The 21787-nt window shown below is 59.4% G+C and overlaps 1 protein-coding gene across 2 annotated transcripts; it reads right to left on the bottom strand.

The window, feature by feature from the left end:
• Positions 1-6147: 6147 nt before the first annotated feature.
• TEKT1 (tektin 1) lies at positions 6148-21070 on the bottom strand. Of its 2 annotated transcripts, none has more exons than XM_030296772.1 (8): positions 21046-21070; positions 19654-19860; positions 15644-15809; positions 14056-14184; positions 13486-13629; positions 12865-13087; positions 7019-7215; positions 6148-6399 (listed from the first exon to the last, which is right to left on the bottom strand). In XM_030296772.1, exons 2-8 carry the CDS (start codon positions 19841-19843, stop codon positions 6192-6194), a joined length of 1257 nt encoding a protein of 418 aa, XP_030152632.1. In that variant the 5' UTR covers positions 19844-19860; positions 21046-21070; the 3' UTR covers positions 6148-6191. The 2 variants fall into 2 exon arrangements, with proteins under 2 accessions (XP_030152632.1, XP_030152631.1); XM_030296771.1 differs by having other exon boundaries at positions 20998-21059.
• Positions 21071-21787: the final 717 nt, after the last annotated feature.

Below are 21787 nucleotides of genomic sequence, written 5' to 3'. Positions count from 1 at the left end.
GGAGCACTCTCCGAGGGCGTCGGAGCCCCCCGCCGGTTCCCACAGAAGGACCCGGAACCCCCCCCTCCCACTCCCTGTGTCCAAGTTGCCAGTTCCACCCCATCCGACGCCCCAACAAAGGCTGGGGCCGCTGGTGATGTGCCTTTAAAGTGCTATCTTTACCAACTACCCAGGGCTGGCTTCTCCTTGGTCCCCGGGCGTGGGCTGCATGGCCTGCCTCAGGCGGGAGCTGAGAGCCCGGAGCCACACAGAGTAGTGCCTCGCCCGACTCCTAGAACACCTAGAACACCTCGGGGGGGCAAACAGAACCACACTTTCCCCCAACTGGCCAATTCGGAAAAGCCTGGTGTCCCTGGTGACCACAGGAGCCCCAGCACCAGCTCAGCGCTGGGTTGGAAATGCACGTCCTCTGGGAGGTGGGGAAATTCCCGCTTGTAAGTTTTTTTTAACTTTTATTTATTTTTGAGAGAGAGAGAGCGCGCACGTGTGAGCAGGGGAGGGGCAGAGAGGGAGACACAGAATCTGAAGCAGGCTCCAGGCTCTGAGCTGTCAGCATGGAACCTGACGTGGGGCTCCAACTCACGAACCCGAGAACATGACCTGAGCCCAAGTCCGGTGCTTAACCGACGGAGCCACCCAGGCGCCCCCAAACTCCCGCTTTTAAATGCAGCCGCTCAGAACTGGGCCCACCTCCCCTGACCCCTGCACAGTGACCCCACACCAGCGGTGCTGTGGCCGTCACTCCCACTTACAAAGAATTGTAATGTCCTGGGGACACATCCCTAATTCGGTGTTAAGTGAGAAGGCCAGGACACAAAGCTGCATGTTTGGTGGGATATCAATCATGTAAAGTGTGTAGGGGGGTGTTTTGAAAGCAGAGAAGAGCTACCCCAGAAATGTTAACAGCGTCCCTGGGTGACGGGGTTATCCGTGGTTTTGTTTTCCTTTTTATGCTTTACCCCACTTCTCAAACTTTCTACAAGGGCTGTGTGTTATTTTTAGAATGGAGGGGGGTGGTCTCCTGCGTTTTAAATAGGAAGTAATTACAAATCCTTGGGCCCAGGCCCCAGACATGTATTAATCCTGGTCTTTTGAGATTTTTGTGCATATATTTGCATATAGGGTTTTTTCCCCAATAGACCTCAATTAATAAAATTTCAGAATACCTTCGACAAGGGTCTCGTTGCAGACTTGATTCGCGTAGCCTTCTGTGTGCTCTGTCCACATCTGTGCAGCTGCCCAGGCCTCTGTTAGAATTCCTGTGGATCCAGTGTTTTTGAGGTCCCAGCACCTCCGTGGCCACGGCCCCAGGAACCACCCTGCAGCTGCTGGGTCCACGTGGCTCATGTCTCACTAGCATTCAGGATAGACCAACACAGGCGAGGGGGTAGGTCCCCCTGTTGGGGCACCAGAGGGGCCCTGGGAGCCACAAGGGCACAGCCAGCTCAGTGAGGAGAGCCTCGGCTAGAATGCAGACCACCTGTAAGAATGACTGGCTGGTTGACTGATTGGCTATTTGGTCGATTGGCTGGCTGATTAACTGGCTGGTTGACTGACTGATCGTCTGGTTGGTTGACTGATTGGCTACTTGGTTGACTGATTGGCTGGTTGATCGACTGATTGGCTGGTTGATCGACTGATTGGCTGGTTGGTTGATTGACTGATTGGCTATTTGGTTGATTGGCTGGCTGATTAACTGGCTGGTTGATTGACTGATCGTCTAGTTGGTTGACTGATTGGCTACTTGGTTGACTGATTGGCTGGTTGATCAACTGATTGGCTGGTTGATCAACTGATTGGCTGGTTGGTTGACTGATTGGCTGGTTGGTTGATTGACTGATTGGCTATTTGGTTGATTGGCTGGCTGATTAAGTGGCTGGTTGGTTGACTGATCGTCTGGTTGGTTGACTGACTGGCTGGTTGGTTGACTGGCTGGTTGATTGACTGATTGGCTGCTTGGTTGACCGATTGGTTGGTTGACTGATTGGCTGCTTGGTTGACTGATTGGTTGGTCGGTTGACTGATTGGCTGCTTGGTTGACTGATGGCCGGTTGACTGACTGACTAATGACTTCTCGGCATGGACCAGTTTTGGACAGCTTGCTTTCATCTCCAAACATGGAATCTGAGTGTAGAGGAGTCTCATACAGAAAACACATTAACACATTTTGTGGACATGTTTTCCAAAGAAGTGTGGGCTCAGTTTACAGTTCAGACAATCTTAAGTCTGGCTCAATAGTTAACCTGGGTTTCTCATCCCTGCCTCTGCCATCTGTTTAGACATCACACGCCATGCAGCCTCTGGAAAACTCCAGAGAGAATGAGTGAAAACACATGTAACATCTTGGTGGTGGTGTTAAAATAGTTTGACCCATGGGTCCCCTGACGACAGTCTGAAGGACACCGGGACTTCCTTGGCCACACAGACATTCCCATTCCCCATGGAGCTGAGGCAGGACCCCCAGCTGAGAGTAGGGGAGCCCCGGGGAAACACAGAGCACATGCAGTCTGTAACCCGCGTGCTCAGGGCCCAGGGGTGGATGAAGATGGCCACAGGGTTGTGACCTCCGTGGGCCATGGCTGCGTGTCCCCGCCTGTCCCCTCTGGCCGGAGCACAGGAGCCTCGCCCGGCTGTGGGTGCAGCAGAGGAAGCCCTGGCGACCGTGATGGGGGCCAAATCCTCCAAATTTCTAAATGCGTGAGGAAAGCGGGACCGCGGTCCCCTGAGGCACTAGACCACCACCCACAGGCAAGGCGACAACAAAAGTGCAGGCTTTGTTTCTGAGAAGACTGAGCGAGGGGCCTTCAGCTCTGTGGGCAGAAGGGTCCTGATACCTGTGACCTCCGTCCCCTCGGGCCACTGACTGTGTGACCTTGAGTTCTGTACCTGGTTCAGACATGCTGAGCTCCCCAGCATGCAAATAAAGCTGGGACGGGGTCCAGGAGGCTGCACGGAACTGGGAAGGGCCACGTCTGTCGCCTGGACCCAGAGTTGGCCATGGGCCGTGAGGGATTTAATATGTGCATGATGACAGAACACAGACTCAGAAGAAGAGGTGGCTATCCCGGGGCCACACGGCCAATTAGTGGCAGAGCTGACACCAGAATCCCTGACTGAAATGCAGGACACTTTCTACCCCCCACCCCCATACAGCGGGAGGCGTCCCCAGAAGGGGCGGAGCGCTCAGTGTGTGCGTGCGAGGTGTGGGTCACCGTTTCCTTGAACCCATGTAACAGCCCTGGCAGGTGGACACCATCCTCCCTCCTTCAGAGATCAGGAAACAGGGACTTAAGAGTAACCTACCCGAGGTCACTCGCTCAGGAAGTGCCGGAAGCAGGAGCGTCAACGCCAACCGGAACTTAGAGCCTCTCCCTTCATTCTGGCCAACTGCCTCCCACGCAAGGACATGTGGAGCCCCTGCGACTCCGGAGCACGGGAGCGTCGGACGAATCAGAGAAACTTCCGTTTTACTATGTGTAGCTGAGAAATGCTGCCGTGCAAGATGGAGTTCTCAAGAACCAAGGTTTATTTTTGTTTTTTTTTAATGTTTATTTATTTTTGAGAGGGAGAGGCAGAGAGAGAGAGTCACAGAATCCGAAGCAGTCTCCAGGCTCTGAGATGTCAGCACAGAGCCCGACGTGGGGCTCGAACCCACGAACCGTGAGATCGTGACCTGAGCCAAAGTCAGACACTTAACCGACCAAGCCACCCAGGTACCCCAAGAACTAAGGGTTGGGTTTTTTTTTGAGTAAAATTGAAAGATAGGAATACGTCTTCATGACGTTAGGATGACATGTCACTGTTCCAGAAAAAGTGTCGCCAACTATAACCTGATGGAAGTGATTTCTGTAGACACAGAATAACCCCTCTCCAGTAGACACTTGCCCCTTCACACTTCCGGCCACCCCAGAGGAGGCACCTGGCAGGCTGAAGTCGCAGAGTCCTGTGTGCTCACCGGCTGAGCGTCACACGTGGTGAGAGATTCGCGCGGCTTCCCTGGCTGGCGCTCAGGTGATGGACCTGATTCCCACTCCTCTGCATCTGCCCGAGTTCAGGCTGGAGACAGACCCGCTCGCTCCGCGCTGACCGCCAGAGAGTGAGATCGCGAGGAGGCGCCCTCCCCCTCTGTTTGCACAACCAGTGGTTTCAGAGCGACTCGTTTTGCTCGTGCTGTCTTCCTGAGTACCGAGACCCCACCCTTTTTAAGCAGCGGGAACAGGCGCCAATGACACGGACACCGGGAGCAGTGGATGGAACCGCCCCATCGAGTCCTCTCCGACCACACGCCGGTTTACTGGTCGGGATTCACTACTCCCGGTTTACCCGTGGGGCAGCGGGCACTCTGGGAGCCGGGGACCTGTGGGGACCAGGCAGGTGACGGGGCTGACCTGAGCCAGGTGGTGACCTCAAGGAACCACGGAGCCGCTCAGAGCTGTTTTCACAAGAAAGGGTTTCCCGCTGAGTCCTCGCACCTGCTGACCACACCCCCTGGGATAATCCCAAGTCTGCACAGACACCCCCTGCCTCTCACCTGGGAAGGGGCTCCGGACCCTTCCCAGCCAGAGCAGAGGAGCTCCCGGGGGCATCCCCAGGGCAGAGAGGAGGGGGTCCCTCCTCATCACCCGGCAGGAGACATGCAGCCCCTGGGCAGGCAGGTCACGGCGCGGGTCGGCACGAAGCAGACGCCCTCAGCCTCAGAGAGGTTAGGGACACCCCTTGCCGGCCGCACAGATGCTCCGGGCCAAGGAACGCTTAGATGCTAAACCCCGAGGGAGTCGGGCCCGCGTCTGACACTGTTCAAGACATCGCGTCTGGAGCTGGGCAGCCAGATTGAGGGAACATCAGAGACGGGAAGGCCCTGGGCTGTCTGGCCGACTGTCACCTTGCAGGGGGCCCTAAGAGGAGGCGGCGCTCGGCTGGCCATGTGGGAACTAGAATCCAGGTGCTGACCCTGGGCGCGGGGGCTCCGCCCTCCTGGCCAGTGCCCCCCCCCACCCCCGCATCACCGAGCCGAGTGTGGGCACCGAGCGTGGCAGCGGCTCCGAGCAAGGCGCCTGGACGTGAGCCCCGCACTTGCGAGGTGGCCCTTTGACGTCAGAATGAGGGCGGGTGGCCAGTCCCCGCAGCCACCACGAGGGAAGAGAGGTCATACCTCACCGCGCCTGAGCCGTGAGCACAGCTGTGCAGAAGCGACGCGGGTGTGAGGGCAGGGGGGCTGTCACCGCGGCTCACGCGGCCGCGCGGTTCCCCCCCCCCCCCGAGGCGGGCAGTGCGGGGCCTCGGCCCCCCTGCGTCTCCAGAGCTGCCTACTGGTCCAGACACAGGCTTGAATCTGCGGCAGAAAACGGGGAACGTTTTTCCTTTCTCCTTACTGTTACTTGAGTCTGAAAAAATGATTATCCGTTGGTCTGGAGACCGTCACTAAACTCACACCCTCCGTCTGCATCCAGGGGAGGAAGGAGGCCGGGAACCCCTCCCCGAGCCCGGGGGCTGAAGAAGGCGCCCTCTATCTCCCTGGCTGGCGACCTGAGACCACAGCCTGCCCTGCCTGACGGCCGGCTCTGCAACAGACGCGCCCACTAACGACCCCTCCGGCTGGTGAACCAGAGGCGTCCTCCCCACCCCTCCCCTGCCCCCGAACCGCACGACCCCACGCGGCAGCAGCCGGGCTCCTCAAGCCCCAGTACTCAGCCGACTTTCTAGGAGCTGAGGCCCTCCGTCCTCTTGGGTCTCCCAGCAGAAAGGGGCCCAGAGAGACGCCTGCAGGTGCGGATAGATCCAGGGCCTCTGCTCTCATCTGCTCTCTGGGAGGCTTGAATAGTGGGTCTGAGTCAGCAGCCCCGGTGTGGTTTCATAGGGAGCGGGGATGGTGGCACCAGAGAGGTCCGTCCCTCTCCCGAGTCTGCGTAGGGGATCCAGGACCACACTGGGCGGAATCAGAACTAAACGTCTGGGACCCCTCCGCCCCAGGCCCCGAGTCCCGTGATGGACGATTGGACCCGGGCACACGGGGTGCAGCTGGGGAGCCACCACTGCCCAACCAGCGGCCCGGAGCCGCCCCCCAAACCTCGGCCCCGAGGCCCCGCCCAGAGCTTGTGTCTCTGACCGCAGTCCCGCCTCCCTGAAGCGAGAGCTCTGTGCCACCGATCGATCGTGAAGTGCTTTAATCAGCATCTGAACCGTGGGCACAATCAGCGGACGGCGTCGGGGCGGGGGCCCCCTGCCCACTCGCCCTGGTCGCCCCCGTCCCTCGGGGGGATGGACTTCCTCATGTGGGTGCACAGCACCTCGTCGATGTAGATGGTGTTTTCCTTCACCTGGACCTCCTCCTGCAGGGCCAGCTGCCTGCAGTTCAGGCCCTTCAGCTCCGCCTGAGCCCGGGCCAAGGTCTCCTTGAGTCTAGGAGAAGAGGGAGAACCTGGGGCGCTTTTCCCGGGGCCAGGTGCGGGGGGGGGGGGGGGATGTGTTCGTGTGTTCAGGACAGAAGCCAGATTGATAGTTTCCTCCCCACAGAGACTTCAAAGGGGGCCAGATTCCCAAGGCAGAAACCCCCCCAACTGCCAACGCTTAAAACTGTGGATTTTGGGGGGGCCCTAGGTAGCTCAGTCGGTTGAGCGTCCGACTTCGGCTCAGGTCATGATCTCGCAGTTCGTGGGTTCGAGCCCCACGTCGGGCTCTGTGTTGACAGCTCAGAGCCTGGAGCCTGCTTCGGATTCTGTGTCTCCCTCTCTCTTTGCCCCTCCCCCACTTGTGCTCTGTCTCTATCAAAAATAAATAAAATATCTTTAAAAAATTAAAAAAACAACTGTGGATCTTTACCTAAACGTCTGGATTTGGGCTCCAGAAAAATTTAAACCTTGGGACCCATTTTCTGCGTGACAGCAAGTGGCCGCCCTCTAGAAAGGGAGCCCTCGAACTTCACCGGTGCAAATGCACTCATGCCCACGTGGCTCTGCCCAGCCCTGTTCACAGTCCACGTGCACAGTCCTGTGCACCCCGAGTGCCGGCCGCCCCCTACCTGGCGACGCTGTGGGCGATCTCTTGGACCTCCCTGACCAGCCGACACTGCGCGGCATCGCGACACAGCTCCACGTTAGGCCGGTGCGTTCTGATCTCCAGGCGCGTGTGAGCCACCTTGGCGGGTCCTTCCTGGTCAGCGATGGCCTTTTCGAGAACCGTGACATTTTTCTCCTGGCAAGCAATCTCTTCCATGACCTTGCAAACAGATCAGAGACAGTGAGGGCGGGCTGTGCCGTTCAGCACTCGGCCGCACACACTCTCACGTCTGCTGTGATCACGTAGGTGAGCAAGGCGGGACCTCAGACTTGCGCCCCCGCAGGGCCCCGGGACGCGCCTGACCTCTCCTCCCTGCCGAGGGCACAGCTGGCCGGCGAGGAGGCTCACCGACCCTCAGAACCTCGCCGGTGGGATGAACGAGGCCACTGTCGCCTCACGTCCTTCCCCGGGCACGTGGGTTCCCCGGAGAACGCCCTGAGCGTGGGCCGCAGGCTGCCCGCCGACCTCGGCCGGGTGCCCTGTGCCGGGAGCAGAAAGCTGCCCGTTTCCCTGTCGGTCTGCCCGCCGGCCCGGGGTCCACCCTAGAAGCCTGGAGAGAGTGGACGAGCTGCCTCGGGGTCTCTTTGATGGGGGCTTGTGCGCAGAAAAGATCACTTAGAAGTGACTTGGGGTTTTAGATGAATACTTAACTAGTTTGAAATTGTATTTCTTCCTTAAGCTTTTTTGTTTTTAAACTTTGCATCATGGAAATTTCCAGAAGAACACAGAAGTAGAGAGGATAGTGACCCCGGTGGGCCCCTCATCAATTTAAGCAGCAATCACCATATGGTCAGCTCTTTTCCATCCCAGCCCCGCCCATCCACTCAACCATTTTAAAGCAAATCCCAGATATTATATCACATTAGTCTTAAAAAGTTGAGTACGTGTTTTTAAAATTTTTTTTTTTCAACATTTATTTATTTTTGGGACAGAGAGAGACAGAGCATGAACGGGGGAGGGGCAGAGAGAGAGGGAGACACAGAGTCGGAAACAGGCTCCAGGCTCTGAGCCATCAGCCCAGAGCCCGACGCGGGGCTCGAACTCACGGACCGCGAGATCGTGACCTGGCTGAAGTCGGACGCTTAACCGACTGCGCCACCTAGGCGCCCCGAGTACGTGTTTTTAAAACATAAGACCTCTTGGGGCACCTGGGTGGCTCAGTCGGTTAAGCATCCGAGTTCGGCTCAAGTTATAATCCTTTAAAAACAGGCTACATTCTCTTAAATTTCACAAATGCTTAAAATACCCAAAATACACACAGATTCTTGAAAACAAAATTAGTCACCATGGGTTAGGTCAGGACTCAGCAGTATGGCCAAACCCAGTCTGATGCCTGTTTTTGTTTGTACACAAAATTAAAAAAAAAAAATTGTCTTTTTAATTAGCAGACTCTTTTCAAGGGCAGTTTTAGGGTTTCAGCAAACAAGCGGCATGTCCAGAGTTCCCATGTACCCCCTCTCCCTGGAGGGCGGATTTCTCCATCATCAGCGTCTGGCATCGGTGTCGTGCGTTTGCCACAATCGGTGAACCGTGCTGACACGTTAGTAACTAGTCGACAGTGACGTTAGGGCTCACTGTGCACATCCTGTAGATCTGGACACGTGTGCTGACACAGGTCACACGGGATAACTTCACTGCCCTAAACCGCCCCCCCCATGCACCTCCTGTTTACCCCTCCCCCTCACGGAGACCCCGGCCACGCCCGTCCCTATAGCCACGCCCTCTCCAGAACATCACGTGGGTGGGATCCGACAGTGACTAGCTCGGCTCGGATTTCAGATGGACGCCTCTCATTTAGCGATCGCTGAGGTTCCTCCACATCTCTCTGTGGCTTCACAGCTCGTTTCTCTTTCTCTGGGTAACATTCCGTCGTGTGGATGGACCACGGCCTCTCCGTCCGTTCATCTATCGAAGGACACCTTGGTTGCTTCCAAGTTTCGACGATCGTGAGTAAAGTCCTACGAACGTTCGGATGCAGGGTTTCGTGTGGACATAAATTCTCAACACATCTGGGCAAACGCCCCGCAGCGAGACCGCTGGGATTTATGCGCGCGCTCGGTTTCCTAAGAGGCTGCCGAGCTGCCCTCCCCGCTCCCACCAGGACGGACTGACAGCCCGTTGCTCCGCCCCCTCGCCAGCGTTTAGCGCCGTCCACCTGCTGGATTTTCTGCAGGTGCGCACGGCGTCCCGCTGCCTTCACCGGCGCCTCCCTGGTGGCCGACCGCGTGGTGCCTCTTTCCTCGCGCTCAGCCACCCGTGTCTCCTCCTGTGACGTGTCCGTTCACGTCTTTTGCCCGTGTTTCAGTTGGTCTGTTTGTCTCCTTCTTGGTGAGTTTTAAGAGCTCTTTGCCTATTTTGGGTACTGGTCCCTTATCGGACGTGTGTTTTGCACGTCTTTTCTCCGAGTCTGTGGCCCATCTTTTCTCTTTAAAGGAAGGTTTTCACAGGGCGCCTGGGTGGCTCGGCCGGTGAAGCGTCCAACTCTTGCTTTCGGCTCAGGTCCCGATCTCACGGTTCACGGGGTCACGCCCTGGCGTCGGGCTCTGCACTGGCAGCATGGAGGCTGCTTCGGATTCTGTCTCTCCCTCACTCACCCATGCTCATATGCACACACCCTCTCTCCCTGTCTCGAAAATAAGTATACTATAAAAAAAAAAGTTAAAGACAGGTGTTCACGTATCTAAGTGGTTGAAAAAAATAAAAGAAGAATGAGATTTCACGTCATGTGAAAATTATATAAAATTCAAATTTCGGTGCCCATAAACGAGGTTTTACTGGAACACAGCCACGCGCATTCATTACAGTGGCTCCTTCTGGACTATGGTGGCGGGTTGACAGACGGCACGGGCCGGGCTGTCATCACTTTGCGCTGCCCCAAACATCACAAACCCCAAAGCCACGGTCGTGACCCGACGGCGCGACTTCTGTGGCCACGCACTGCCACCTTACTTGGTACACCAGCGCACGCTCGTTACGGTACAAGGAAAGCAGCCTTTGCATTTTGCACGTTTAAGGCACATCAAGGGGGGGGGGTTGTTAATCAAGGAGACTGCACAGCAGGGCCCGATGTCTGCGCCACACGGCGCAACATTCCCCGCCCCCAGGAGCGGGATTTCTTCACAAAAATGAAACTGAGGGTCCGAGTGAGGCTCGAGCGGCCCTTCCGTCAGCCACGCGGGAAAGCCGCTCACCGAGGGCGAGTTAATCAGGCCGCGTTCGATGGCGGCAGCTGAGGAAGGGCGGCCCGAGGATGCGAATTTGCTGGTGACCCTCGGTCCTTCTGCAAGAAGGGTTGAAGCGCTAAGCGCGTCAGAAGCCCACCGATGGTCACTCGAGGAACGAGGCGCGTGACTCGGACGGTCCGTCTTGTTCCCCGTGAGCTGCCCGGCTGGGCCTGAGGCTTTTCGTCTCAGAGCCAGACGGTGCCGGCAGCCTCAGTCACCCATTCGGGGCACAGGCTCCCAGACGCCGAGCTCCCGGACCCCATGGCTCCCTGGCCCCACGTTCTCCGACCCCTCCGCTCCCCGACCTGGGGGATCCCTGACCCGCCACTCCCAGGGCGAGGTCACCAACCCCCACAGCAGCCTTGTCTCCGATCCGCCCATAGGAGAGGGGACAGTCCCCGTGCTCTTGTGAACATCGGAATGATTGCAGGGTGTGTGTGGGTCGCCTCCTGTGACACGTGGCCTGCGTCCCACCCCCCACGTGCCCGCCCATCCCTCCCACGCGTGGGGTCAGCAGAGACACAGCCTTTGCGGTCGCCGTGACGGGAGGCGGTGACGGGAGCCACCCGGCCCGGGCTCCGCGCCCGGCGCTGTCGCCCGTGAGCCCGTGAGCCCCGGGGCCGTAACAAAGCTGTCAACCTTTCTGGCCTCAGCGTCCTCACCTTAGAGACAGGGACCACGACGCTGCCCCTCTCATTGTCGCGTGTACTGGCGGCAGTCCTGCGGCTGAGGCCCCACCCCCACCTGCTGCCCCCCAGGCCGCCCTGCGGGGTCTGCCGGGTCTCACTGAACCGGACTCCCCAGCCTGTCCAGACGGCTGGATCCCTTGTGGACTCAGCACCCCCGGGTCCTCAGCTCCGGGGGCCACGACCCCTCCTGCCCCAGGCTACCCTCCGCCTCCTTCCTGCCTCAGACCCGCCTTCCTTCCGGGGCCCCCACCAAGCCTCCTCCTGCTCCCTGGCCGTTAATACCACTCTCAGCGGCGGCCGCCAATTTGTACCGGGGATACGTCGTATGAGCCACATACACGTGCGTACGTGAACGCGTGTAACTCGTGAGCGGCACGTCCTGGGGGTCTGGCCGGGGCTGTCTGGCGTAACCCTGACCCACCCAGACAGCTCCCGACTTTATCAGCGAGGAAGATGAGCAACGGGGCTCAGGCGGATTGCGCGCGCTGTCAATTTTCTGTATGTTCTGATGCTCTGCCATCAAAACACAAACCCTTCCCGGTGGGGAGGGCCTGGCGACGGCCAAGGGGCCGGCCTGCGCCCGCTGCCGGCAGACTGATGGTCTGGGGCTCGGCCCGCTCTGTGCGCCCCGAGCCCGGGGGCCGTATCTCTCCGCCTCAGCCTCCCAGGGCCAGGTGCCAGGGACACCCCCGAGGCCCAAAGAACCTCTCACATCACTCGGGCCGGTCCCGAGCTGCTCTGTCGGCCCTGCCGCGTCTGCCCAGGAAACCCCAGGAAGCCCGGGCCCCTCACGCCCGCCGTGGGCCTCGGCCACCCGCGTCTCCTCCCGACCCTGAGCGTGCGTCCGCCTCTAGGGCCCGTGGGCCTCGTCAGCTGTGTCTCCCTGCTGCTGCACCTGGGGGTCCGCCATAAAAGTGCACAAACGTTAAGGGGGCCCCCCAGCGCCACACGGGCTCCATCCGTCCAGGGTCCGCACGCTCACCCACCAGGCACTTCTCGCTCCCGCGGTGCTGACTGAAACCCGACAGGCGCTGACCGAACCCCGCCAAGTGCTGAGTGAATACCGTGTTACTGAATGAATCCTGCGGTGCTGACTGAACCCCGAGGTGCTGACTGAACCCCGCGGTGCTGACTGAACCCCGAGGTGCTGACTGAATCCCGCCAGGTCCTTACTGAGCCCCGCCAGGTGCTGACTGAATCCCACCAGGTGCTGACTGAACCCTGCGGTGCCGACTCAATCCTGCCAGGTGCTGACTGAATCCCACCAGGTACTTACTGAACCCCACGGTGCCGACTGAACCCCGTGGTGCTGGCTGAACCCCGCGGTGCCGACTGAACCCCGCTTTCTGCCCGTGTGGCTCCTCACGCAGCCGAGCTGTCTGACGGCCAAGGCCTGGGTTCAAGGTCCGAGTGCAACTCTGCCGGCCCGCCGCCACGTAGGTGGCCTCAAGTACTTACACCCAGAAACCGGCAAATGCTGAAAGTCAGGGCCCCGTAGTTCTAATTTGTCCCGAACGCCAGGTCAGCAGCCCAGCAGCGGGTGACCGAGAGGCACGCGGCGCCCGAATCCTGAAACTCCGGCGGGGATTGGGGAATCGGCGGCATCCGACGAACTCGTGGAATTTCGGAGTCACGAAGGACGTGGCCACCTCGCACGCGCGCGGAGCCGAGGTCCGGGGTGGGCAGACGGCCTGCTCTTCGTAGAGACGACGCAGAGGCCCCGAACGGGGCCAAGTCCCCTCCGACCCCAGAAGCCGAGCCCTGCGGCCGAGCCGGGGGGCCCAACAGCCTTCCTCCTTACAGACCACGAGCACAGGCCAGGGGCCGGGCTGGTCCCGCCGCCTGCCCCTCCCCACCCCCGGCGAGCCTCCCGCTTCCCCCACCGAGGGGCTCACCTTGGCCAGGTGAGCGGCCAGCTTGTCCCTGGCGCCCTTGGTCTCCTGCAGCCCGTCCCTGAACGCCGCGTCCACCGCATCACACTGCCTGCGCAGGTCGCCGGCCGTCTGGGACAGGATCCGGTCCACCAGGGCCTTCAGCGCCAGGGAGCTGCTCCTCTGCTTGGCGGCCTTCTCCACGTTGGCGTTGGAGAACTCCAGCCAGTCCTCCGGGCTCACGGAGCTGAAACGGAAGCCACGCGCTCACTCGCGGCGCGTCGGGCTGCGGAAGGGGGTGCGCACGGGCGACGGGGCCCCGCGGATCCGCGGAAGCTCGGCCTGCCCCCCCTCCCCAGGTCGGGAGCACGAGGAAGCCCCCCTCTCCAGAAAGAGCCAGCAGCGGTCCCTCCGTGGCCACTTCTGTCACTCTGGTGCCGGGCGCCGCAAACGCGCACCCGACTCGGGCTGTGTCCGCGGGTGTGGGCCGGAAAGGGGGTGATTGACGTGCCGCCCGTACATTTAAAACAGGACGAGTTCTCACTGCTTAGAGATTTTGTATCAGACGCCCCTGAGGCGCCCCCACCCCCGCCCCGGGCCGCGTCAGGACGTCACCCGGGCCGCCCTCCGTCCAGGGCCACTCACTGGGGCTCCACCTTCACGGCATTCTCCGAGCATCGGATGTTCGGGGAGTTGTTGTTGAGGGAGAAGCAAACGTCGTCGATGGTCAGGGCCACAAACTTGTCCTTCAGGTCCTTCTCCAGGTTGTACTTGGCCGAGCGGTTCAGCCTGCAGAAAGAAGGAAGCGGGGTTCCCTCTGCGACGCCCAGGCGGCCCCCGCGGGCCCCCGGAGACCCTGGGACACCAGCCACCGCGAGCCTGGTGCAGGACACGGTGCCTGCTCCCCTCCCGCCCGCCCCCGGCACCACGCTCACCACCGGGTCACCCACCCTGGCCTTCCAGACCCTCCGTCCCACCGGGACAGCTCCTGACGTCAGCGCGGAAGAGTGCGGAACGTGAGGGCTGAGCGCTGGCGGGAAACGGCTCCGTGTCCTTCGGGATGAATCCCCGCCCCCCCCCCCCCCCCCCCCGTCCCCAGCCATGGCCAGGGGGCAGCTGTCACGTAGGCCTGATTCTGCGTGTTCCCGGGCCGCCTGGGGCCTGTTTCCTGGGCACGCCCCGGGGGACGCGGGCGGGCGGGCCGCACGGACGCACCTGATCTGCTCCGACACCTCCTCCAAGGTACGGGTCAGCAAGGCCGTCACCCCGCGGGTGATCTCGGCCTCCTTCACCAGCTCCTCCTCCACCTTGTCGTGCACCAGGTCGACGCCGACCCGCTTCTCCCTGGACGGGAGGAAGGGACTGCTCATCCAACGGGTCGGGGACGCCGGACACGCCGTCTGTCCGGACAACAAGTTCGAGTACGACCAGACCCGTCTGGATGGCGTGGTCGGGACGTGCACGGGTCCGTATCTGCGAGACTTCAAGATATCCAAACCACAAGGAAGCAAGACGACCGACTGCTCACTGCTCACGACGGATACACTCGTCCCCTCAAGTTGGCCTTCATTCAGAAGCCTTTTCCTTTTTACTCGTTCGTCAGAAACGTCGTCTTTTGACTTAGAATTCCAAACACGCCTGTTTCCTTCCTGGAAACAGGACCCGGTCCTGACTGTTGCCAGGATTTGAATCCAGAAAGATGCCCTTCGATAGTAACCACGACGCAAGCTCGCTATTCCCACGCTGGGCGTCCGTGACACCACAGGTGTCGTGCCCACCTTTTCAAGGGGATTTGTGACGTGCCCTTTCCAGCAAACTCGAGGAAACGGCGCTTCAGAGCAAGTATTTCACCCAGTGTCACCCATTTTTCCCCCCAGAAGGACCCGTCCCTGCCGATCTCTCAGTCCACCCCGCATGGCCATGCGTGGCGGGAAGGCCCCACCTCTTCCAGCCGCGAGGTCTCAAACTCTGCACACCCGACTGAGCCCACCCCACTGCTGGGCGTGAGGCGAGGGTCCGGAGAGGTCCCTGGGCTCGGTCGCTAGGACCCTGGGGGCTCTGGCCAAGGAGCTGCCACTTGATCTTGGAGGCATCGGGTTGGAGGGAGAGGACTGTGAGCCCAGGGGGGCCCCGTGAAAACTGGAACAGTGTCTCCCCAGAGCGGACAGCACCACCCACTCCCAGGACTGGTAGGAGCAAAGGGACAGTAAGAGGTATGTCTGCACAGGGCCCTCTGGGTGACAAAATGCTCCCGTGTGGCTTGGTGCACGGGAGCAAACCCGTCCTGGAGGAGCTGGGCCTGCCCTGCACGTCCACGCTAGACCGCTGGCGTGGCCATGTGACTAAGCTCTGGTCAGTGGGATGCAGGTGGAAATGGCAAATACCAAGCCCTAATTATTCCTCCTTGCGGGAACACAGACGAAATGGCTGGAGCGCCGGCTGCCGTCTGGTGACACGAGGTAACCTGGGGGGATGAATGCATGCGGCAGAGCATGGGACGGCAGACGCCCGGAGCCTAGCACGGCACGCACCGTGCCAGCCCTGCGCCGTCTGCAGACCCCCTAAGTGTGAGACAGACAGAAACCACCCTATTTAAATTTAAATTCAGCACCGTTTTGCCGTGCACAAACCCAGCCCTAACTTCCACTTAAGGCAGACAAGAGCTCCTTCCGCTGCCCGCCAGCTGCCCGCCACCACGGGAGGCCGAGAGAACATGTCCTCGTTTGCCCCTGGCGACCCGCCACCCAGCACCCGGTGACTCCCAGCAGAGGTCCCTCGGGGAGCCCCCCCACCCCCCGCCCACCTGTACTCCAGGCACATCTGGGTGATGTGCAGGGGCTCCTTCAGGCTCTCCAGCGCGTTCTCCAGTCTGGTCCGGTAGGTGAGCAGGTCTTCGGTGGTGCACACCAGCTCCTCCAGCTTGTCATCCAGCTCCTTCTTCCAGAACCTAACCTCCTCGAGCCTCTGTTCTGGGCACACAGAGAGGACACGGAGTCACACGGGGGCCAGCCCGCTCCTGGGGCCACCGGCTCTGGGATTAGAGACCTAAACCAGCCGGGACACGTTCTCTGCTGCTTGGGGCACCTTCGGGTCCTTGTTAGGTGCCGACTGGGGGAGGGCGGGGTGGGGCGGCAGGAGGGAGGGAAGGGATCTCTTCTTACAAAACCAACGTGGAGTTCGTGCAAACACCATCCACGCGGGTCGCTCTAATTCTTCAATACCTGTGTTTTTCATAACGTTTAATCTGATCAAAGCTGGAAACCTACGGTGTTTGAAAAGTCAAACAGACCAAGTTTTGCAGACCCTTCCCCACCCAATCCCGCTTTCTGGAAGCAACTGCCTTCTAAATGCTTTTAGAATTTCCTCCTGCATTTGCTCACACGGCTGCTTGTTCAGGATCACTTTCAACGACGTCGGTCAGTTTCCTGTGGTGGAAAAGACCAGGATCTGCGCTCACACAACACGTCCCTGACCTTCTGTCTTCCCGATACGGCCGCATTGGCTTCTGGTTAAACGATAATTTCACACTTGTTTATGATACTGCAAATATGTGAATGCTACTTACACCTGAGCCGGGCAGCGTGCTAATATCAGTTTCTTCTCTTACACGTTTTTGTTTTCGGAGGGGCTGGTAGTTGTGTTTCTGTTTCACTTTCCAGATACTCATTACTAACTTTTCCTTCAACTTTCTGACAGAATTATGACCCACAGGTATATTCAAACCCATCAATTAGCCAACGGCTTTGCTTACTCCCCAGGACCTCTGCCCGGAGTGCTTTCTCTGCCTGCCGGCTCGCCGGCGATGCCTGTCTCCTCCAGAACCCCCGACCCTGTGCACCTGCCACAGCCCCCTCCCCAGCTGTCTGTTCCAGAACCCCCCACCCTGTGCTCTTGCCACAGCAACCCCCCCAGCTGTCTCCTCCAGAACCCCCACCCTGTGCACCTGCCGCAGCCCTGTCCCATCTGTCTCCTCCTCCTGTTCACGCCCCTCCACAGGTGAAGCAAGCCCTCCTGAGACACGGGGGCACATGACCGGAAATTTTCGAAAGCCTTCGTTCTACCTTCATCGTTTGACTTTGGCTACATGTAGACTACAGGCTGTGATTTTCGTTAGAATTTTGATGACGTCTCTTCACTTCCCTCCAGGGTCTGGAGCTCCTGCGGAGAAGTCTGAAGCCCTCCGGATTCCTGATTCTCTGCGTGCGGCCCGAAAGCTTTCCCGGGGTCTCTTCCCTATTCCCCTAGTGTTGGCCTTACTCGAGTATGCCCGACACTGGAAACAGACCCTCCGGTTCTGGGGAACTTCCTAGGGCCCCCCGCAGGTGCTTTCCTCTCCTGCGTCTTCTCCGTGCTCCTTCTGAATCCCTGTCAGAGACAGAGCCTCCCCGCAGGGTCCCCAAGTTCTTACCCCTCCTCTCCTGTTATCCAACTGTCTTGTTTTTGCCCTACATCCTGGAGATTCTTCCACTTTCTCTTTCAATCCTTCTTTTAATTTTTAAAAATGTCCTGCTCTGATATTTTTAGTTCCCAAGAACACTTTCTCGTGCCCCGAATGTTCTTTTTTGAGACTCTCCTTGGTCTATGGACACAGTGTCTTCTCCAAATTTCCTGAAGACTTTATGATATAATTTCTTCTCTGGCCCTGTGTGCGTCTGACCATCCGTCTGTCTGTCTGAGTGTCTTGTCGTGTTAGACAGATGTCGTGTTGGCTGACCCTCAGCTGACTACGTCTGAGACTGAAATCCTGGCTGGAACCTCTCTCTGCAGGCACAGGGCTTGTCCGCCCCCGTACCTGGTTCTCTCCTCGGATGGTCCCGGGCCCTATCGTCCTCAGATGCCCCCTGTGGGCCTGCTGGTGTTCGCACGGACTGAGGCCTGTGACTCTCCACTGGGGGAGACAGAGCCACAGTGGGGAAGGGGCTCTTTGTAAACTCTTCCAACCAGTCTCGTCTCCAGTTCTGCCCTGGACGTCCAGAGCCGGAGGTAACTGACGCTTAGGAGCATCACAGTGTCCACAGCATGAATCTGCTACAGGCCCCAGCCAGCATCTTCCTGTCCCCACCTGCACGGGCTTCCTGCAGTCCCTACGCCTGTTGCCTGGACCTTCTGCTTTCTGTCCCCAGAATCTTCTCTCCACAACGTTTCCACTTCACTCCCTTGCCCCACCAGCTCTCACACTCTTCATCAATGCCATACATGACGTTGTTGGAGTTTTATTCTTTTAACGTTTAGTTATTTTTGAGAGAGACAGACAGTGCAAGCAGGGGAGGGGCAGAAAGAGAGGCAGACACAGAATCCGAAGTAGGTTCCAGGATCCGAGCTGTGAGCCCAGAGCCCGACAGGAGAACTCACGCGCTGTGAGATCATAACCTGAGCCGAAGTGAGATGTTCCACCGACTGAGCCCCCCAGGCGCCCCGACTTTGTTGAAATTTTAAAAGGGAGGGAAGGCAAACGCGTGTGTCCACCACGTGCCCTGATGTCCCCCGACGCCTGCTTGTACCTGACCACCACCCTCACGCTGCGTCGGCCGCTGCCCCGCTGGAGCTGTTACCCACAGGTCCCCGGTTCAATTCCTGCTCGTCCGGCTCTCAGCCTCCCTGACGTTTGCACAACCACCAACACAGTGGAAGACCTCCTTGCCCATGACAGCATGGCCTGGCTCTCCCCTTTCTGCCCTGTGATGACCCCGGACCGCCGCCTCTGCCCCCACATCTGACTGGCTTCCCACCGAACTGGGCCTTCCCAACCCACGGCTGTCCTTGGCTTGGCCAGCCTCCCTCCACCCCGCTGTGTGCACACCAGGAGTGCTGCACGCCTCCCGCCTTCGTGGCTCCGTCCGAGCCACCTCCTCGCTCAGAACGCTATCTCCTGGACTCCTGTTGCTAGAATTTACTCAGGAACCCAATATGCTGATTACCAGGCCCCTACCGGGCGTGAGGTCCAAGAGACACAATGGAAAGACATCGTGTGTGAGGGAGACGCGAAAACAGTTTCAATTCAGTAAGTCTGTACTCTCTCTCACCACGTAAAAAGCACAGTGGAGGCTCAAAGGAGGGAGGCTGGGGGTCAGGAAAGGCCCCAGCACTGACGAGCCCCTTGCTCTGACCTCTAGACTTGAGCCCTGAGAAGGTCTCTCCAGACAGAGTGTGAAAGATGCACGGAGGCAGGGGTGCATTCAGTGAGGTCCTGCAGCGACACGTGTAGCACACGACGGGAGGCACCTGTGGGTCGATGTAACTGCCAGCACTCTGTGCGTGTGGCCTGATTTGGATACGGGGTCTTTGCAGGTGCAACCAAATTCCCCGCCAGTAGGACTGCTGTCCCCACACAAAGACAAGACAGAAGACGCAGACATACACTCAGGGGACGTCACCGACAGCAGAGGTGGGAGGTGGAGGGCTGTGTCTACTCCCCAGAGCCCGCCGGGAGGGCGCGGCCCCGCCACACCTCTTCCCTCCAGCTGTCACCCCTTTGGCACCTGGGAGGTTTTGTCTCATTTCATGTTTATGTGAGTTTTGCTCGTTTAAGGGCACTGCCCTTTAAATCGTGTCTGATGCTCTTAGGCGCCCAGTGAGTATGCCTGGAATCCACAGAGGAATGGACACCGGAGAGCTGGAAAGCGGGCTAGGTTACCGGGCCTCTGTCTTGGGGCCGTGAACTTAAAGCCGGAAGCTGAAGAGCATGCGTGTCTCCCCCGCGATTCCAGGGTACTCCCTTGCCACTCGCGAGCGCCCAATGCAGACGGCACCGCGGCTGGGCCTCGCCGGCCGCATCCAGGCACGTGCGAAAGCGCGGCGCGTGGCCTGCCTTACCTAGTTTCTTGTTCACGTCGCTTTGAGACTTTCTTGTGGTCTTTCCGATCTCCTCCACAAGCCTCTGGCTTTCTGCCACCAGGCGCTCGGAGCGGGACCTCTCGGCCTCCGCTCTGTGGTACTGGTTCTCGTTCGCCATGTGCCATTCTGCCGGCAGGAACTTGGGCGGAGGTTGCAGAAGTCTGGCCATTGCAGCTTCCCAAAGTCCTGACCACAAAGGCAGACCCTCCTTTAGTTTCGTAGAAAGCAATCTGTCCTTTTTTTGATGTCACTTTGTATGAAAGTGTGACATACATACCAAAAAGCACCTCAATCATAACCTGTATGCACCTCACGCTCCCTTCGGGTCACTGTCCTTCACCCGCGTTCCCACGGGGCAACCAGTAGTCTGACTCCACTCTAGAAACGTTCTGGTGTTGGGGCGCCTGGGTGGCTCAGTCGGTTAAGCCTCCGACTTCACTCAGGTCACGATCTCACGGTCCGTGGGTTCGAGCCCCGCGTCAGGCTCTGGGCTGACAGCTCAGAGCCTGGAGCCTGTTTCGGATTCTGTGTCTCCCTCTTTCTCTGACCCTCCCCTATTCATGCTCTCTCTCTCTCTCTCTCTCTCTGTCTCAAAAATAAATAAATGTTAAAAAAAAATGTTTTTAGAAACGTTCTGGTGTTTCTGAACGGTGCTATAGGTGCAATCAGACAGCGTGTACCCTTTGACATCTGACCGCCCCCGCTTAACCTTAATGTTTAAGATTCACCCGCATCGCTCACCTAGATGTGGTTTGTGTGAGTGGCTTGTTCAGTACGCCGTGAATGTATCTGTCTTCTCTACCGTGTTTGGGTGTTTGGGGCTCCAGCGTGGGGCTATCTGGAGTGTGCCAGGAATATTCTCACACGTGTCCTTTGGCGACCCCGGGCATGCATTTTTAAGACTCATCAGAATGGCTGGGTCCTGGGCAGTGTTCACTTTTAGTATGTTCTGCCAGCAGAGGAACCCAGCCCCGCTCCCTGGACAAGCCAACACCTGTGACATCTGCACCCAGACAGCTGGGTCTGGAGCCTGCTGGGCGGGTGGAAGAAACAGACCCTCCTCTGCACGACAAAGAAAAGGGAGAAGGCGGCCTGCGGGGGCCAGAGCGCCCCGACCCCCACACCTGCTCCTCACGCAGCACCCCCCAGAACACCTGTCCGCACACGGCCCTCAGGGGCCAGAACCTCCAACCCTCCCACGGCCCCCCGAGTCCGTCCGGATGCGGGCTCGAAATGCACCCCAAGACCTCGGTGCATCCAAGCAGCCCCCGGGAGATGGACAAGAGGCCGGACGGGGAGGGAGGGTGGGCGCCCTGCACTCACCTCCGGGAACCACCGATCACGCGGCTCCCGGGCGGCGCCCTCACCCACCTGCAGCTCCCGGCTCCGCAAAACCTACCGGTCAACGGCGCGTCTCCGCGGCAACCGGGGACGCGTCACCCAGGCCAAGGGGGCGGGGCTGCGGCCGGGAGACTTGCGCAGGCGCGGACCCTGCGGCCTCGCTGCGGGGGTGCTGAGGCCGGGAGGCTCTGCGCAGGCGCGGACCCTGCGGCCTAGCTGCGGCTGGGGAGGTGGGCCGGGGGCTCGTCGGTGCGCACCTCCCACGCCCGGCGGGGGGCGCCAGGCAGGGGACAGTGACCGTAGCTCCGAGTCTGGGGTGGGGAGCCCTGCGCCTGGCCTGGCCCTGCCGCGGCGCCCCTGGGGCCCAGCGGGTTGGGCCGGGACCCGAGGCCGCGGGAGAAGGCGCAGGCACTGGCAGCCGGGAGGGTCGGGGGCAGCTTGCCCGGCTATGGAATGAGAGCACAGCGCTCGGGATATGTGCGCACTAACAGAAAATAAACGAGTTACCCAGCTGGGGGAGAAATGTGGAATGGTCCTCGTCCACACAACCCGAATCCCAGAAAATGGGCATTCAAATCTCCCGGCCAGGAGGCGGACTACTTTACCGCTTGACACCAGCCAATCGAAGGCAACCTCCCTCTAAAAACAACCAATCAGAGGAGGCTTTGCCTCGTGAAGCCCGCCCCCTACGTCTCGCGAGCCGTCGACGCGACCGGGAGTCCCGCGAAGCGTCATGAATATTAAGAAGCTGCTGTCCAATGGCATCCTGGGG

The sequence above is a fragment of the Lynx canadensis genome, chromosome E1, assembly GCF_007474595.2.
Source record: "Lynx canadensis isolate LIC74 chromosome E1, mLynCan4.pri.v2, whole genome shotgun sequence".
Taxonomy (NCBI): domain Eukaryota; kingdom Metazoa; phylum Chordata; class Mammalia; order Carnivora; family Felidae; genus Lynx; species Lynx canadensis.
This window is presented reverse-complemented; position numbering and strand designations above follow the sequence as displayed.

Coding starts and splice junctions, on each gene's coding strand:
- TEKT1 (XM_030296772.1), bottom strand. CDS start 19,843: ATGGCCAGACTTCTGCAACCTCCGCCCAAGTTCCTGCCGGCAGAATGG. Junction 15,810..19,653: donor CGACGTGAACAAGAAACTAG/GTAAGGCAGGCC, acceptor CTGTGTGCCCAG/AACAGAGGCTCGAGGAGGTT. Junction 14,185..15,643: donor CAGATGTGCCTGGAGTACAG/GTGGGCGGGGGG, acceptor CCTCCCGTCCAG/GGAGAAGCGGGTCGGCGTCG.